Source organism: Crassostrea angulata, chromosome 9 (genome assembly GCF_025612915.1).
Source record: "Crassostrea angulata isolate pt1a10 chromosome 9, ASM2561291v2, whole genome shotgun sequence".
Classification (NCBI taxonomy): Eukaryota; Metazoa; Mollusca; class Bivalvia; order Ostreida; family Ostreidae; genus Magallana; species Magallana angulata.
Window position 1 is genome coordinate 22,918,649 of NC_069119.1, and position 20,333 is coordinate 22,938,981.

Sequence of the window (20,333 nt, forward strand, 5' to 3'; positions counted from 1 at the left end):
AAACATCTAGATCGACCAATCAGAAAAAAGAGCAATTACATGTGAAGATATAGAAGAGATCTCCACAACATTAATCATTCATTACAGGCTTAGAATAGGCAAGAAGTCAATTTAACATTCATTAAGTCTCTCTACTTTGATATCATATTTAAAAGAAAACTCTGATTTTGCTAAACATTACAAAGCTCTACATTAGAGAAAGTTATAACTTTGCTTATTGACACAGGTATTAAAACTTCTACTATCTTCTTTTGCTAATTAAGTTGACACATATCTAAGTTTTTAACAGTATGGTGTTAATTAAGTGGAAGGTATTTTTGATATTTCACAAAATACTGACCATGGTATCCCACAATTCCACCTGACCGTATGGTCACTATGACAACTATTGACCTACCAGCTCTCTTGGCACCTGGAACTTCTCATCAATCACTTCCTGCCTGGAGATGACCAATCGAACGGAGCTTCCCATGGGAGCGTTCCGGAGCAGGGATACCACGTCAGCCTGGGTCTTACCGGTCAGGTCCTCTCCGTTAACCTAAAATCACCACAGGCAGACATATTCCATTACAGTAAAAAATGGTTAAAAGTTAATTAATTAAATGTTGTTCAGTTGATTCAATAGAGATGCAATTGTTATTTTCACCAATGGAAATGGTATATGATAAATTCATAACAGTAACTTAATGCAAAAAGCCATATCACGTTTTGCTTCCAGTGGTGTATCATCATCAAACCTGAAGTTTCTCGTCTTGTTTGATCTGATAATCAGCACCTAGCTGCTCGACGCGATCCAACTATTCAAATCAAGTTACTGTTACAATGATACAAATAAATCAATGAGAGAATTAACAGAGAGTTTGACTACCACCCTGAGTTGTTGACAATCTGTCAGTCATCCTACCTCCAGCAGTCGGTCTCCCGCCTTCAACCTGCCGTCTGTGATGGCTGCACCTCTGGGCAAGATGTTCTTAATATAGATCGGGGAATCCCCTCCTGCCGGGTTATCCCTGGTGGTCACACTAAAACCGAGGCTAACTGGACCTACAACACATATTTATATAAATCATATATATTATTCTCCTTAATCACTTGACTTCTGCTATTTCAACCAAGTTAATCAGTGCATCCTCAATGGTTTCATACTATTACTTTTCTTAAATTATAACTTTTACTTTAATTTTTAGCCAAGAAGAATTTGACATGGGGTATAATCATTTTAAAATCAACTTAAATCAAAGAACTATATATGATAAGAGTTAAATTTGGCCCCCATAATTCGCCATTATTTAAGTGTTTCGGGTACAATAAAATGTTAACTAATGTTTTAGAGGAGTTGATATAAAATATATTTTTCAACTATTTATTTGATTTATTTGCACTCACTGGCAGTATATGACGTCAGAAGTGACGCCATTTCTATAATTCAATCAAAATCAGCCAAAAATTGACATTTTTCTTATCTATTTACGAATGGGAAATATAGAGCGCATGCTTGAACAAGGAAAATTTTTTTGTCACTTATTAGTCTTGGCTAGATACATCTCTGATTAAAATATTTTATTTGTTCAAGAATGCGCTCTATGTTTACGGAAGGAAAAACTGCTTGAAAACAAGCTGTTTTACGCTAAAAATGCAAAAATGGCGGGAAAAGGTTGACTTTACAATGTCATATTTCTAAATTGTGGGCACTTGAACCAAAATGAATATTATGTAAACACATCACATACATATCTGTAATAAGAAAACAAAGAATGATAGTAAAATGATGATGTTCATTTTAGGGGGCCATTTTAGGCCCTTATCATATATAGTCCTTTAAATAAAAATTTAGCAATTTTGTTTCATTGATATTGTGCCGAGGCAGATACAGCTGAGCACAGTTAAACTCAAACATAAAACAAATTTAGGCATACAGTCAAGTCAGTTTCATTCCATCAATCTTCAAATTATATAAGTTAAACATCATCAGATATGATGAACTTCATTTATATCTATAATCAAAATAGCTTGTCCCTGGGGCTATGCAATTACTGTATTATTAGATAATCACCTTTGACTAATGTGATCTCCATCTTCTTGCCAATTTTCTTGGTGTTGGTGGGGGCCACCAGTTTATTGCGTTCCTTGGTCGCATTGCCCGTTGATAGAGTCGTGTCTGGATTCCGGGTCGGGATGGCAGGGGGGACCTTCTTTGTGGGTGAGGTTGGTTTGGCAGGTATGACTGGCTTAATGGGGGACGGGATAATTCCTTCTATACTGCTACTGCTGCAGGAAAAAACACACAATCATTATTTTAATATATGAATGGCAAAAACAAATAGAAACCTGAACAAGGTTTTATAATATTACTTTTGTTAATTTATTTTATTCTTCAATAAATCGTCGACCCCTGGTGACTGACCACTCACCTACTGTTCTGTACAGACACTATGGGGGTACTGGTCTGTTCTGGACCGGTCGGACTGGACAGGTCTGATTCATTCAACCGTGGTGGGGGCAGGGTAAGGGGAGAGGGTTTAGCTGGGGTGTGGTTCTTGGGTTTTGGCATTATGGGGGGTGGGGGCTGTTTGGGAAGAGGGGGAGGGGCTTGTTTTTTGATGATTCTCAGTCTTATGTTGTTGTCTTTCATGGCTGAGCGGAAAATGTCTTGAGCTCTACAACGAACAGAGAAAAGCTACGTTCACACAAACAGAGACAGATAACATTAAAATCTCAATCATACAACAAACAGTAAAATTACAGCATCATGAAACAACACACAGAAAACACACAAACGTAATTAAACCACATTATCTCATTTCCATTTTTATTCCCCTTCTTTTCAAAGTTAGTCTCCTGAGCAACAAGTTAATCACTGAGATATCAGTCAATTAACTAACATTAATTACTAAAACAATTCTTAGACTAGAAAGCAAATTATCCAGTTTCAAGCAAGTAATTGTTTGGCTGCAGATCTGTAGTCTAACCTAAGGAAAATTAAGATGGCCACAGCTGTAGAGCTACAGTTCTTGACATTTGAAAACCATGCCAGAATGTTTGACTGATTAGCCTAATTCAATAATTAGGAAACTGGATTAATCAGTCCAAAACTTGCACAAGTTTTTTTCATATGAGAGAAGCTGTAACATTACGGCATGTGGGCCCAAAAATTCCCATAGAGTCACAAACTTGCAGCTAATAATTGTTCTGTTGTTTTAAAACTGTAGATTCCCTTGATCAAAAGAAGAAAAGCTCTATCTTACTTGGAGAATGTGACTCCCATGAGTGTCTGTCCGTTGATATCAATGATGCGGTCATTTTCTCGTAGTCTGCCATCTTTAAACACCCTCCCTCCTTCCTCTACACCTTGCACCAGAAGCCCGAGTTCTCTGTTAAATCAAAATCAAACATATCATTGAAGACTACTGACAAACTTCTAGTCAAAACAAGTACATTCAAACAAGAATCAAACAGCATTTCTATCAAATAATCACAACATGATTGTGGAGCCTTAAAGACCCCTTGATACACATAATGTGAAATCATTTTTATTCAATGGTCGTGGGTAGCCAAATTTGTCCTAGTTCTTGGGGATATAATTTCTTTGGTAGAAAGTTTGGGATAATTTTAATAAATATTAAACATATGCTTGCATATACATTTGTGGTGATGAAAAATCATGGGCGAGGGTTACCCACAAAAGCCACAAACATTGGTCCTCCATGAACAATGATGATTCCACAATTCATCAAATTCTTAAATAAGACAACCACAATATCATGTTAAGACCAGCAAAAAATTCAGAAAATTTCATGACATTCACAAGAAGTATGTCTTTGCAATTATTTCTCACCGGTCCTCCCAAATCTCTTATATTTATTTGAGATTATTTAATGCAGATTCAGTACAGCAAATAAGTGTTTAAAAACCCGTTTATCGCTGGTAAAAGGTGAAAAAAGTTGTAGCAAACAGCAAAATGAGACTGTATTCTTAAACAAATATTGGAGATTCAGTTGCAAAAAATAAGTCATCACGAGCTAGCTTATCACAAAAAAATACCATCACAACAGTGATAATTACTATAGTAATATATATAATTTACTATATTAATTTGATCACAGTAGTTAGAGCACGTTACAGTAGGTGGTACTCACTTTCCCGAGTCGTCGTAGTCTGGCACCACATGGATCCCAAGGGGACCACCGTCATTAGGCAGGTGGATCAAAATGCCACTGTGAAACAAAAATTAAAATGAATTCACGCTTAGGGTCAAAACAGTTTCATTAACCCCAAGTTTTAAAAGGTATTTATAGTTCTTTTTTTGTTTTTGTTTATCAAAATCGGTTGCCCTAGGACTTTGTTATATAACCAATATTTTTCTTGATGAAATTGTTTCTAAATGTTAAAAGTAACAAAGAAATGTATGGTACAGTCTCACTTACATTTAAACCTGACCATCTTATTTAGCCGTACTAAAAATAAGCCATACATCTTAGCAGAAAAGTCAGAAAATGAAATCACATTAATGTTTCCGCAGGACATAACTATGTACATATTCTGATATAAAATTGAATCAATTGTTTACCATTTTCCCTATAAATGCAACGAAAAAATATATGGTGCAGTATATGCAATACAAATTCCCCTCTATCCTAGTACATACCTGTGTGTGTGGTGGTCCACTCTTGAGTCGGTCCCTGGTTCTGTACTGACTCCACCCACTGGTTCACGTCTCTCCATCTGAAAACAACAAAGTCATTACAGTAAAGACAATTTATCCTTTACCTTTAAAAACCTTATTTAATACAATTTCTTTTGATCCACTAATTTTTAGATCCACTTCTCCTGTGACTTCAGCCAAATCTTTAGATCCTCTCCGATGACCATGCTTTAGAATCATTAATTTTCATGGGGGGCCAAAGTTTGTGGATGGTCAATATACCAATCCTCACTTCACATAAGTTATATCCCTTTGACACCATTTTTGCAGAAAAAAAACAAATTTCTCATGGTAACCTTTGAAGTTTTAGGTTTGAGACTTTGTCATTTGACATTAAAATCTGTTCCCACCTTGTATTTCAATTGCACCAGTATGGGGCTACCCACAGTTTAAATCCAGAGATGTTTCATCACAGGACGCCAAAATATTTGATTGCATTAAGAGGGGAAATTCTGTTTTTTTCCCTTTTGACCTTTGGTTGAAATCTCAATCCACTTTCTACAAAGTGTGGATTGATCTATTACAGGCTCTTAAGGATATTATTTTGTTGGTTAAATTGAGTGATGAATGAATTAATTAATACTGCGTTTACCTAATTCGTTGAGGAAATTTATAAATTTGAAGACAGGGAGACTGAACTAAAAATTCAACCACTACGAGTTCTAACAATCGTACTGTATTTACCGGATGTATGGGTCCTTCCATCCGCTCCTGCTGCCTCTCCTGAGCCTCCAGCCATTTATACATGTCAGGACGGTTGCCCAGGGACTGTCGCCATGTGTCCCGAGAAAATCGGCTGATCGGAGCCTTCCCCTTGTCACCAGATGGTGCCATTTCTTTCTCCACTTCCAAGTCCTCCGAATCTGATGGCTCTTCCACCTGCAAAATTGAAGTATAAACAAAGCATTACAACATTTTCCACACGTAAAGAATTACATTATAACTGGGTTTTTTTTCTGAGGAGCGCTATTTTTTGGTAAATATGAAAATGCAATAAGTTTGCACACAAAAAAAATAAAGTTAACAGTAAATGAATTTCTGAAGATGGTTTGGACATTGTGCAAAAAAGAGACATAAAAACTTTTTTATTTAGATTATTGTCTAGATTAATTCATAATTTTCCTAAATTCTGATATTTCATGCGATAAAAAAAATAACGATATTTGACATTAGTGAAATGATATGGGTTATTTTAAATGTTACAGCATATAAAAATTACCATTGTATTTAAAAATGATTAACTTTCGTATCTGATTATAATATTTACAAGCAATAAATATATCTGTAGTAAATACCATTCAACACAAATACCCCTGAAACCAAATATTGTAAAATCTCTGTTTAGCATTCATACAATAGTTGAACAAGTGTCTGATAGATTACTCCCACAAGGAAGGAGTAAAATATAAATCTATTACAGAAGCCCTATGGTCCAAACTGTCTATTGACATTAGAATTAATGTATCATTTTATAATACTAAGAATGGGATTATAACCCAATTTACCAAGACATTCCAAGATATTTCGGATACTTATAGAAAATATACCCTTTTCCACCCTGTGCGATATAAACAAATTTTGCCTACCCCTGTGATATAAACCCTAGGGGTGTGATATAAGATTTATATCACACTCCTCTCTGCCAATCTTTGGATGTTATATCACACCCCTTCCATTAATTATCGGCTATTATGACGTAGAGTTCGGTATGCGTCGTTCAACTCCGATCTCCGAGTATGACTTCAAATAGTTATACATTGACGTCAACTTGGTATACAAACAGCTGGTGCAAAAATTCCAGGGAAGTTTATCAGAGACGGAATATATAAACACGGAGCGATTTGTAAACAATAATTATTCATCACGTGATGTTATTTTTTGTTTCTTTGATATTTTCTATAAGTATATGATGTAAAAATCATAACATGGCAATTTTTATATCGCATCCTATAGTAGCCCGAGGTCGCTGTATATCAGCCCGAGAGCCGTCAGCCCTTCTCCCCATCCCCAATTCCTCTACCCCCCATCAGACATAAAATGTGTATAACAGTACCATACTAGTCGGGTAGTACCCACTGTCATCCAGTGGTACCCATGATAGTACATGGACTCCAGATCTAAGGTCATCCATTATTCCATCAATCTGTTTATCCTTACAATGACAGACAGACAGACAAAGTGCATGATGTCACTAAAGCACAGATTATCATGTTGTCAATGCAGTCGGTGTTGCCTCATTTGTAACTTTCTAAAGTATAGATTCCTGCATTACAGAGTTCTCCTACTGTTGGATAAAAACTGATCCTACTCCGTCTTGATTACAAAACGTGCAGAATCCATCCATATGATAGATCTGAGAGCCAATTTCTGTTTTCTTCCTTTAGATCTGATTTAAACCTCAAACATGTCAAATCAGGCCAAGTGATGAATTATATCCAACAATTGTTCTCATTCAGGTATTCCAAGTACTGGTAATTGAATTGCATAACATTTGCCTTGAACACATGCATTCAGTGCAATCAAATCTTTATTTAACAAGCCTCAAGATAACAATAATTTTTTTCCAAAAACCACAAATCCTGATAGAACGGCCTTTTAAATTCCACACATCACGATAAATAAAATGAATCTGAATGGTGCCCGCCTCCTGTGACTGTGGAATTGTTTGGGAGACCCTGATGTTGACGTAACAAGGGCATAGGGAGAACACAGACTGTGAAACCAGTGCAGTGTCTCACTGTCCTCCATTGTATTCCAAACAATTCAAATCCGGATTCACTGTGAACAGCTGAAGTGATCTTTGTTGCAATATTTTAAAATCCAAACAAAATTAACAACAGGTATGAGTACACTTTTGTTATATGCTTCCTGCTTGGAAACTTTCCAAGGCACTTAAACAATTTAAATTTTCTTCACTATTTTTACAAAGTTACTTCCCTTGTTATGTCATATATTCAAGTACATCAACAAAACAACATATAATATATACACTTCCAGCAGTGTGACTTTCCAAAGTATATTCCATTAGAATAAGAACTATAGGTTTTCTAGTCTGAATTCTTCAATATTTCTTCACTATTTTTGAATGCACATGTACATTGTGACTTCCTACATGTCATTTCATAACAAATCTTCTTGACACTACTTTACTCTTCCTTCAGTGAGACTTAGTTTTCAGTACTATAGGTACTACTCCCTTTAATACCACTGAATGGTTCCACTCCTGTTCCATCCACACAGAACTAGGGTAAATAAGAGCGAGAGCTGGCACAGATCCTACGCAGACTTGTGGCACTGTGAACAAAGTCCGTGCACCTCAGTGCCAAAAAAACAAAACGTCAGATATTTAAACCCGTGCACCGAGTGTTTTAATTCAATCAAGTTCTCTTTGCTTTTCCTTCTTAAGCCTTCTAACTAATGATCTTTAAGGCAGAATCTATTTACAACACAATCAACTAGGAGGAGGCTACACCTTTAATTAAAAGATGGATAAGTGAATTACTAGAAATCCGACCAATTGTATGTGAAATTGTCCCTTTTCTATGGCATGACTGTGCACATATATAGATCTCTAATATACAAACTTTCTACCAAAGCATATGCATCTTCCATCGAATAGAAGTATTTATAATTGATGCAAGCAATCCAACACCTCCTTCCATAGATCTTTTTAACATATGCTTGATGTTTTTACGTTATAACCCACATTTCATGTTGTGTCTCATAATATACACTCTTGCATATGGTTTTTATTTTTCTGAATTTCATCCAGATAATTTTTTTTCACATGCATTTTACATTATTAAAATCACAATGCACAGGCAAATAAGGTCAAGAAAGGACAAAGTTTGTGTCTGTGGATAAGAATTATGTCCAGACATAACAAATCAGGAGAGACTTTTTTCTCCACATTTGCTGAAACATCAGTTCACTGGAAAGTATAATCTTTGTGATAATTTTGATTCCACACTCTTCATACCTTGAATAGGTTATGGTAAGCCAATTAAGCTAAAATACAAAACCCATATGAAAATCAGATTCTCTAGCCACTCAGAGAAAATCTGATGAGTTCAACACAACATCTTCAAACATAGGTAATCACAGATTACAAAGCTCACCGAGACGAGACATCACCCTTATGAGACTTCACCTTTATGAGACCACCTTTATCATATTAAATGAAAATCATACTTTATGATCTTGGATATTCATGGATTCTGTTTTGACACAATATCGTATATCATCTGTTAAAAAATTGTATGATAATCATATGTTCATATGTTAAACAATACAATAATATAAAATTAAATATTGCATACTTTCATATTTACAACATATATCATATAATACAATAAAATATCATAATAAACAATGATGAGATATGATATTGTAACGTATGATATGACATTGTATTGTGTTAATATACGTTATTGTATTTGATCACATAATAAAATATCATAATATATAAAACAATATAGTATTATATTACAATATCATATTACATAATACATCATAACATTGAAACATATGATTTTATATTGTATAATATGGTATGATATTGTATGATACTGTATCATTTTTGAAACATTATATAATATTGTATCATATGATACAAAACTGTATCATATCAAATGATACAATATTATGTGATAAAGTAAAATATATAATACAACATTATATAATACATATTGTATCATATGATACAATAATATATTTTACAATATCATACAATACAATTTCATGTGATGTGATAATGGAGATCAGGCTCTGCATCTGAAGCAACCTCTGCGTTTTATTTATAATACAGTTAAATCAACTATGCAAGCTATCATCTATAAAACATGTGACCTGTTCCAAAAAAACTAAACCTCCTCCAGCATCTGAAACCTATGGCTCAGATTCAGCATTCAAGCCTGTCAGGTGCATCAGTATACATAAGACGCATCTCCATGCAAGTTTGGTGAAGTTCAGACCAGAAAAAACTAAGATATCATCATCAGAGGGCACTAGCAATTAAAACCTTAACCTGCTCCAGCATCCACAACCTATGGCTCAGATTCAACATCCATGCCTGTCATCTGTATCATAAGACACACCATCCATTCAAGTTTGGTGAAGTTAGGAATTGTAATAACTAAGATATATTTTATAACATCCTTGATAATGGAGATCAAGCTTTGCATCTGAAGCTTCCTCTGTGATTCATTCATATTACAGTTTAATCAACTATGCAAGTTTGAAATAATACTATAAAACATGTGACCTGTTCCAAAAAACTTAACCATATCCAGCATCTGAAACCTATGGCTCAGACTCAGCATTCAAGCCCGTCAGGTGCATCAGTATCATAAGACGCACCATCCATGGAAGTCTGGTGTAGTTAGGACAAGTAATAACTAAGATGTAATCATCAGAGGGCACCTGTTTCAAAAAATTTAACCAGCTCTAAAAACCTTAACCTCCTCCAGCATCCGAAACCTGTGGCTCAGATTCAGCATTCAACCCTGTCTGGTGCATCAGTATCATAAGACGCACCATCCATGGAAGTCTGGTGAAGTTAGGACAAGTAGTAACTAAGATATAATCATCAGAGGGCACCTGCAACAAAAACTTTAACCAGCTCTAAAAACCTTAACCTCCTTCAGCATCTGTAACCTATAGCTCAGATTCAGCATCCAAGCCTGCCTGGTGCATCAGTATCATAAGACACACCATCAATGCAAGTTTGGTGAAGTACGGACCAGCAGTAACTTAGATATTGCTATCAAAGGGCACCTGCAACAAAAACTTTAACCTGCTCCAAAAACCTTAACCTCCTCCAGCATCCGAAACCTATAGCTCAGATTCAGCACTCAAACCTGTCTGGTGCATCAGTATCATAAGACACACTTTAACCAGCTCTAAAAACCTTAACCTCCTTCAGCATCTGTAACCTATAGCTCAGATTCAGCATCCAAGCCTGCCTGGTGCATCAGTATCATAAGACACACCATCAATGCAAGTTTGGTGAAGTACGGACCAGCAGTAACTTAGATATTGCTATCAAAGGGCACCTGCAACAAAAACTTTAACCTGGTCCAACAACCTTAACCTCCTCCAGCATCTGAAATTTAGGACTCAGATTCAGCATCCAAGTCTTTCAAGTCCATAAGTAGGTCCAGATGCATCATCCATGCAAGTTTGGTGAAGATAGGACAAGTAATAGCTTAGATACAGGACCTGCAACAAAAACTTTAACCAGGTCTGGACGCCGACGCCGAGGGTATAGCATAAGCTCCCCCTGACTTCGTCTCGGTGAGCTATTTAGGAAAAAATCTGTGTAAAATTGCAATGCGTTTATATTCCAGCTCCTGGATATACAGGTAATTAAGTAAGATATACAAAGAAAGATGATTCTTTTTTCCAACCTCTAAAGAAATACCCATGATAAGAAATAACACCATTTTAATTAGTACATGTACAGGTTTTCCGCCTACAGTGTATATAATACAGTATAAAGGGTGTCGTATGAATATGTGTGGTTAATGATTCAGTAAGGGGAGTTATAGTTCTGATCAAGTTCTCTTTTACTTTACCACTGAAATCAAAGTGAGAGTGGACAGCTGCAAAAGTCATTTTAAATTTATCATAATTGTAATCATTACCAATGTAATATTTACTTTCACTTTCAGTATGCAGTCTCTTGAAAGGTTTTACATGTACATTGTGCATTACTTTCAACAATTAATGCTTTTAAAATTTCAATAGTTCAATACATTTTTACTTTTCAAGATCTTTAAATGATCATATTTGCTTAAACTGACCAATATTTCTGGATCGATTGGTATTTGCTGTTTGTTTTACTTTTTTTTTTTACTTTTATTTTACCTTACTTTTACTTTTCACTTTACATATCTTTACTTTACTTTCACTTTTCAAAGGAACTTACTGCTTTGATGTCTTTTTTATATGGTTTATCCCCATCCAGGATGTTGAGTGCTGGTTCACTTCCATGTCTGACTGTCAAAAGGGACCCTGCCAAAACACACAGGAATCATATCACCATGATCAACAAAAAAATATTATATAAAAAAATTTACTTTCCTTCCTCCCCCCCCCCCCCCCTCCCCACTCCTTTGATGATTTGATACCTGAAATTTTTTTTCCACAAACTCTTTCAGGAAAAAAGCCTTTTTTATTGACACTACTATGAATAGATTCTTCCAGAATTCCTATGCTGCGTCGAATTGTACATGTACATGCCTATTATTTCTTACATGCACTATAAGTATATCAATAATTTCCGCTTAAAAAATGTAGCTTTGTCAGGGTACTGACCATGTGTTTCGATGTCCTTAGAGGTGACCACCACGTCGTGTTCATTGCTGGGCTGGTACACAGAGATGGTTTTGGTGGACGGGAATGGACTGTTGCTCTCTCCGCTCCCCTGGAAGATGTCTGGACTGGCTGTTCCGGCAGAGCTCTGGCTCGCCCCATCACCATTGTGTGGCTGATACGTTTGACCCCCCTGTTCCTCGTAATCTGCTATCAGCTGTTAAAACAAAGGTTCGAACTTCATAAGAAAAATAAAATAGCATTAACAACATTTCATGATAATTGATGTATCAATAGATTTATTTTCTTCACTAGCTTTGACAAGAGACAGTCTTCGTCAGGTAAATTAAAAGCTGAAAAAGATTAAACTTGCTCAACCAATCATCAATTCTGTTACATTTTTTTTTTTTTTCAATCTGTAAGTTGTTCTTTCATATGTACACTTTATTTGTCTTTTCTGATTTTTAAACAAAGATTCATTATCTGAAAAAATTCAAACATTTAAAGTCCGGATCTGCATTACTGACAAAGGAACAAAATTTTTATGTATATATAAACAGGATGGTAATGCAGCAGACATGTAAATTGTTTGTCAAGACTCGGAGGATGTTTTCAAACAGATTACAAAGGTCCTAGGGGTGTACTTTAAGAGTTCATGAAATGTATTGTTTGTACATGTATATACATATAATATCTCAGATCCTGTTCACACATGCACATCTTTCATTTTCAGAATAAAAACAAACATTAATGGGTGTGAAATGTTAACCTGTTCTCGATCATCTACGACATCGTTGAGTTGATCGTCTGGGTCTAAGATTCCACCATCGTTGATGGTACGTAGATTGTGAACAGACACCCAGTGATCATTGGACTGAAATGAAAAAAAAAAAAAATTAGTTTTATATGAGAAAAATACCTGATTACATATGTATTTAACATTCATCTATACTTTTACAAAGTGTTTTTTATGTAAACTTTAGCCTCTAACATTGAAACAGGGAAATCTGAATGTTTTACTTATGTGTAATATGTTAATATCCCTGCGCAATATGTGCGCTGCCAATTAATGGCAGGTCTGAATTATCTTTTACTTAGTTCTCAAGGAGCGACTGGTATTTCATTCTTTAGATTACATTCACAACATTGAGACCCACAGCACTGCTCATAGTAGAAAGTTTGACATTCCTTTAAAATCATTCTCATTTCTTGATATCAAAATATTAAACGGCTGCCAGCACTAATTTGAACGGATTTTAATCTTGACTAACAACAAGCAGTTTACTTCGAGAGCCACTTAACTGTGTATTTGTACCTGTAACTTTTTTTCTCAGCTGCGATAAAATTACCTGGCCTGAACTGGGTCAGAGACTAACAAATTAACACAGGTGCTCCTGACTGAATCAGGTCAAAGGTAAATCTACCTGTATGTATATACAACAGCTGATATGCATAACAGACAATGTATACACTGAACATGTGTGCATACAGCCACATCATTCATCAAATCACTCACTTTTTTTTTTTTCAGTGTAATACAAGTAATACAAGCAGGCTGTGATCTAGGAAGTGTGTTACTTTGGTGTATAAATGTAATGGTTAAAGGCTGTGATCTAGGAAGCGCGTTACTTTGATATATATAAATATAATGGTTAAAGTCTAGCATGGTACATGTACATGTAATTATGCATTAGTTTTCTCATCATGACCAATTAGAACTTGGCTCCTTTTCCTTCCATCTATGAGACTGTATGTGAGACTCTCAAATTGTCTTTTTCCTTTCCTCACTTCTCTCTCTCTCTCTTTCTCTCTCTACTGTCTCTTTCTCTCTCTATCTCCCATTAACTGTCTTCCTCATCTTTCACTCATTGGTCTCCTCTCCACTAATCTCTGACTCTATCATATTTCTGTCTCTGTGCTTTTTTTTTATTTTCACAGAGAAACTAAAAGGGTCACCTGTAAACCAGTGAAGCTAATCTGACAACAACTGAACTTTTGGAGGTACACTGTGCGTAATTATAAAATGGTGAACATCTGTCCACTATAAAAGACATGAAGAAGTCACCCACCTTGGTTGCCATGACAATGAATACAGACATTCCCTCATTAGAAAAAACTTTTTTTAAATTCCGAATTTTGCGTCTCACATTTAACGTCCTTATGCCAGCAGGTAAACGCAGAGTAAATATCTTATATATAAAAAACTCCACCTCACCCACTATATACATGTAGGTTTTTCATATCTCGCCTAGGAAAAATGATAGCGACTTTAAATAATGCAGCGTGTTGAAATAGGAGAGAGCCGATTTCAGTGTAACATATATAAAGTGTCAAAGTTACAGAGGACAGAGATTGCATGGGCCAACAATTAACTGATAAATGGTTCGTTAGTCTCCGAGTCATATGAATTTGGTATTTTTTTTTTTGTTCGGACTATACTGATTTAATCATGTCCACCAACAGGAAGAAAAAATGTCAAAAAAGTAGCATGATTCATAAATCAATTGTTTATATACAGTGTGACAAATGATTACAATATCATAATCTATCAAATGCTTGTTTTAAGGGTTTTTTATTTTAAAGTGATAATTAAACTTCCTTTCTACATCAAATAGAGAGAAAATATAAACTTCATTTGAACATTTTGCTGCTGTGCTGATCAAGACTGGATTCGTTTCAACATAACAGAGAGGAGTCAGAATTCTTTTCTATTCGTGAAAAATTTGACTTTTAACAAACGGAACATACTTCTGCAATTTGCAAGATTATGATTGCATCAGCAGCATGCAATTAAGCAAACAATTTTATGATTTCAGCCATTTATACTGTACAGTTTGGGCTATCAGATGTGAAATTGGTGTTTAATGCAATTAACCACCCTCTTTAATCAAACAACTAACATGTTACTAAATTACTTGCCTATTTTAATAAAATTCATATATTTTTTTTAAAAATTGGCTTGTTAAAGTTTTCTAACTAAAGGTTAAATTTTGAAATAAGAAAGGGATGTTTAACTGTAAAAGAACTAAACTCGTACAGCCTAGCTAAAAGAACCATCTGTAATGTTGGCATCAACATCAACAATCTTATTCCTAGCTCTTAACTTTTTATCACAGCTGTCTTCTCAAAAAAGAAACAAAATCCCCCATGACTGTTACAAACTGAAGCAATTTTGCTTCTTTTTTTCCCATGCATGTTCACTCATCAACTCACTCAGTATAACTTAAATTCTCATTTCTGTACAAGAAAAGAAAATGCTTGAAATGTTTCAGCACTATTGAACATATTTCAATGGTCACCTCATTATATTCCTGTTGAAAATACCCTTATTGAAATGAGCTAGAATTACAATGTATAATTTCTGCAACAGGTACATGTATTTTAATGGTTACCTTATTGTATCCCTATAGAAAATGCCTGAAATGAATTGAGGTTATATTTATAAACATTACTGATATTTGAATGGTCACCTCAATGTATTCCTGTAGAAAATATCCCACTTAAAAAGCATTGCTGCTGAAGCAGATATTTTTATGGTCAATGTTATTTTTGAAAAAAATCTTAAAATTAAACTATTACCATGATTACAGTTACTGCATGTCCCTGTCAATTTTTTTCATGATCACTTCATTATATTCCTATGAAAATGCTTAAATTGAGGTAAGAAGTTTTATAACTGGTATTTTTGTGGTCATTCCCCTAATATATTGCTAAACAAAAGTGAGAATACAATGTAAATTCATAGCACAGTTATTTTAACAATCACATCATTTTCTCTGTTCCTATGTAGCAAGGGATGCTTATTCGCACTTTAGTCTTGTGTACATAAAGCTAAGTGGTCTCAACTTTATCACATTCTAAGCATTAAAACACACATCGTTTTGATGTATTTTTATTGTTGTTTACAGAGCTGTTGACACTCCTAAACAAACCAAGCAGGAAAGATTAGCTAAATCATAAACTTATTGCTCCAGCCATAAACTGAAATCAGATTAAAACAATCTATTAGGACCACATTTCTTGAAAGATGTTTCAATTAACACATCATTCCCTCTGTTACGCAAATAACTTCATCCAATAACAAGTCACCTTCTTAGTGCACTAATCCCTCAGTAATCCTATGGGATTATCCTTTCTTATCCCATTAGCCCAGTGATCTCCTACAGATCCATACACTAATCCTATTTAAGAATGTTACTAAAGGGGGAAATAACTTTACCTATTCCCATCCAAATATCTATAACTCATTGAAACCAAACTCATTAAACCAAGCTTTATTTTTTACCTATTCATATTTTAAATTTTAAAAGTTGACTGTAAAACTGAGGAAACTGAGGAACCATCAGAAGAACCAATTGTAAGGCTTGGCTGGGTGTTTTACAAATCCTTGAGATAACCAAAAAAGAACCACAACCTCTCATTTTTCCTTATAGCATGCTATATTGACATTTGGCATAATGATAGAAAAGATAATTTATTTGACATTTTACACCATTCACAACTTCCATAAGTTCCATTTTTACTTGAGAGTGCATGACCATAAAAAATAATACCAACAGGGGTCACACTGACCATATAACTATTACCCCCCCCCCCCTCCCCCAACAGGATACTCAGGTTTATAGTTTGACTTAATGAGCTGACCACCTTCACATTGTCAAATAAACATTAAACACTATTGACAATGTACTATAACATTATATATTAAGCTGGGGTCATTAAGGGTCAGCGTTAGTAGCTGATCGACACAACAGCTTTTATAATACTCCTACCTCCATCCATGCTGAAGGAAGGGTTCAAATCTTTTAATTAAAATAAATGTACTAATATGTATAGTACAATACAATAACACTGTAAAAGAGGTCAGAATGGGTCACCGTTTAGTGGCCAAGTACAATATACAAGTTTTACCCTAGCTTCATCCACAAAGAAGGATGGTTTAAAAATGAATAAATTAAATGGACTGACTCAGGCACGGTACAGTCCATTAGGCACACCTTTATGTGAGGGTCTCTCTTTGTGTATCAAACTGTCTTTGATTGGATGAGTTGGGCCATTACAATGGATTGACTCAGGCCACACTCCATTAGACACAGCCAACTCCTTTCGCAGTGAAACTCGCTCTCTTTACGTATTAATTTTAGTTCATTTCTTTGTTACGATTATTTCATTTATTCCCAGAACCAGAATAAAATGTAATTTGAAACCAGGCAATGTGTGTTAATTTGGTGGATACCCAACATTAAAACTGGTCTACATCAGTTGTACTATTTTATTTAAAAAATTCTTTTTGTAAAAAAATATCCTGTGATTTGAACCTGTCTGTGTGTAAATGTAAGCATGTGTGTATATTTACTGGCGGAACTAAAGGCCATAAAAGTACACAGTCTTTAAAACTGGACCATTCTGTACAGACCAGAAACTGATGAAGGGTCAATACTGGACCATTGTGTGGCCCAGCTGATGAACACAAAGTCAACAACACAATGGCACCAAGTCCGGGCCGGACCACTAGAGTCAACAGAGACTGCAGACTTCTGTGTGTACACATAAAACGCAAGACTCAGCTTTCATCACGTTCATTGCCACAGTCCGACATCGCATCCAGCAGGTTGAACAACTGTCACACAACAAGACACAAACTAGAGTCATCTTGCAGCCACCAAATACAGATCTATTTCACCGCATTCTAAACATCCATCATTTGATACCCAGAATTTACTCGACCAAACATTTTTAGTTTAAAACTCAGATCAGCCATGAATATAACATAATGTGTATGCTATAAGCTATGCATAAGATGAGAATTTTTTTCATTCATGACAAATGTTATGCATTGAAAAGCGAAAAGCAATCTCTCTCTCTCTCTCTCTCTCTCTCTCTCTCTTTCTCTCCCTTGTGAGTCATGTAATTCACTACACACTAGTATAGTATGCATGCTCACGGAATCCTGAATGCCCTCACACTGGCCCTGACAGATCAAAGTGACCCTGTCCCCCAGAGAATTCATTCATTTCATCTATCCTTAATCAATAATCAGCCAGCTTTTGGTGCTGCTCTTTCATCACCCATAATGAATACACATTCTAGGCAGGCAAAAGCCATGCATTCTGTCATACCATAATTTTTACTGACTCCATAACTTTAAAAGCTTCTAGATTCCTAATTCCTAAACTTTAGCTGCAGCTAAAGAATACAATCAAGACAAAGAAAATATTTTCTGCAAATATCGGTGAAACATTTATCCACAAGCATAATTGCATGATTACTCATTTGGATTTGTTTGCTTTTTTTCTTGATTTTTTTTTAGTTTGTTTTTTTTTTTTTTTTTTTGGGGGGGGGGGGGGGGGTTTTGGGGGGGGGGGAGGGAAGTTATGGGGAAGAGGGTTCATTCTGTCTCTTAAATATCAGTTCCAAAGGCTTTGATCTGTACCTGTAAATTGATATCTAATGTATTTCATCAAACAATAGTTGACGGTAAGTATATATGGTAAGAAACTAGCTTGTTCAGTGGAGGTTAACCTACTAAATTCAGAACTGCATTTTGCATCTTCACATTAGTTAAACATTCCTGCATTCTCTCTTGCTTTCTATCTCTTGAAAATTTTCAAAAGAACCTCAAAACATTGGCTAGGTACAAAATGTAATTAACGAAATGGGAACTTTTAATTAAGTTGCAGAGAAAAGGTTGTTGAATAATCTTCATGCCTGTTCTCTTCACAAAAGATCCCATGCACTTTGTGATAGATATAAACACATGGCCCCTAAACCTGGCAATAATTTCATGGTCTGAGGCAAAACTCCCAAACTTGAACATGTTTAATGCACCTGAAAATTCAAATCAGTTTAATTACACATTCTGAAAAGGGGCCCTGAATCAAGACTTGAGTTTCCAATGACAAAGACTGAAGCGATGGGATAGCCATCTAAAGAGGAGGGGGAAATGTCTCTATCTGTACACACCTGGATTAATCATCACTCGGACTTCTAAAGGTGTGGGACAAGCATAAGGGTGTAAATTTGTCCCAGAATTCAGTGGGGATGGGGTACAGAAATTAAACTTGGAAATGGTTTGGAAAAAAACAGGTTGTAGGTTGATAAAAAGAAATATACAAGTAAAAGGGGGTTGAGGAGGGTTACAACTGAAATAAGTGGGGACTAGCTAAAAAAGAGAGATAGCAATAGGAGTATACATGAGAGAGAGAGAGAGAGCGCACACACACTTATTTGAAACACATTGGGTAAGAATCATACCCAGACTCTTCAGAACTTTTGGAATGGTGTTGGTGTGTAATTTAATTACAATGAGGCAGACAAAACAAAGAAAAGGGGGAACAACAGATTGCAGAGCTTTTAAAGATAATATACTTTGCATCTCTGATTGCCTGATCTCCAATCAATGCATACAACTGGATAAATAATATGTATTCATTGTGAACAGCACTTGTTTAGTTTTGTCCATCGCAGACAGCTGTGTATCCTACAGAGGAGACAAGCTCTGGTATTGCACTGTAACAGTAGTGTCAACAAACTTCCACCGAAATCCTTGTTCAATATAAACAATTTAAAGTCTGCACATGCACTATGTACACAAATATGTAGATCACTGCTTATTCTATACAAATAAATAAGAAGCAACAAATTGAAAAAAAAAACATCAGATCTCAATACCCAGAGAAAGAATCTGCCCTAGATTTATATCAAAATATTTTTTTTTTGTTTAAAGCTAACTTTCCACACTAGTAACAAAAGGAACTTTTATATGCACATGTTCATCTGCAATCTACTTTTCTCATAACCTGATTGACAGTTAGATAAGGTGAATATTTCTTTACAGGTATACATTTAAGTAAATTTGAGTCTCTACAAGTTGATGAACTTGTGCCCTTAATCAGTGTTACAGAGTATGAATATGATAGGTGTGAAATGTCAGGTTAAACTCTCTTCTAAGTCCCACCTAAATCAAAATACTCATCCTAATCATATCTGAGCTGATAACAAATTTATAATGAATTATAAACAGATCAGGTTTAGTTGTTAAAAGTTTGAAGTTCTGATCCGAGTACACAAAATCTTTACATAACATCATCATCATGGTTTGATTTCCTAAACATGAACATGTACAGTCCCTGCCCTTATTATTAACAGGATTTTGATTTCTTGGTTATAAAGTACACACACACACACTTTCAACAAATAAGCAAAGCAAAATTGATCTTACGACTAGTCAGAATGTAAACCAAACCATTTCATTATTAGGATAAATACTTAAACATTCTGGTGTTAAATTAATGAGGAAATTAACATATATTCTGCA

At 35.2% G+C, this 20,333-nt stretch overlaps 1 protein-coding gene across 12 annotated transcripts in view; it reads right to left on the reverse strand.

The window, feature by feature from the left end:
- The window catches only part of LOC128164168 (partitioning defective 3 homolog), a 43,494-nt gene that overhangs the window by 21,239 nt on the left and 1,922 nt on the right, over positions 1-20,333 (reverse strand). For 2 of the 12 annotated variants that reach the window (XM_052827914.1, XM_052827918.1), the window contains exons 1-13: positions 14,086-14,529; positions 12,786-12,890; positions 12,020-12,233; positions 11,631-11,716; positions 11,278-11,304; positions 5,387-5,581; positions 4,646-4,722; positions 4,137-4,214; positions 3,246-3,371; positions 2,412-2,657; positions 2,054-2,268; positions 905-1,044; positions 398-538 (exon numbers count right to left, since the gene is read on the reverse strand). In XM_052827914.1, coding sequence (XP_052683874.1) covers positions 398-538; positions 905-1,044; positions 2,054-2,268; positions 2,412-2,657; positions 3,246-3,371; positions 4,137-4,214; positions 4,646-4,722; positions 5,387-5,581; positions 11,278-11,304; positions 11,631-11,716; positions 12,020-12,233; positions 12,786-12,890; positions 14,086-14,244 — 1,809 coding nt within the window. In that variant the 5' untranslated portion in view covers positions 14,245-14,529. Of the gene's footprint in view, positions 1-397; positions 539-904; positions 1,045-2,053; positions 2,269-2,411; positions 2,658-3,245; positions 3,372-4,136; positions 4,215-4,645; positions 4,723-5,386; positions 5,582-6,755; positions 8,968-11,277; positions 11,305-11,630; positions 11,717-12,019; positions 12,234-12,785; positions 12,891-14,085; positions 14,544-20,333 lie in introns of those variants that run through there. The other 10 variants (XM_052827919.1, XM_052827910.1, XM_052827917.1 and 7 more) reach the window with 9 other exon arrangements.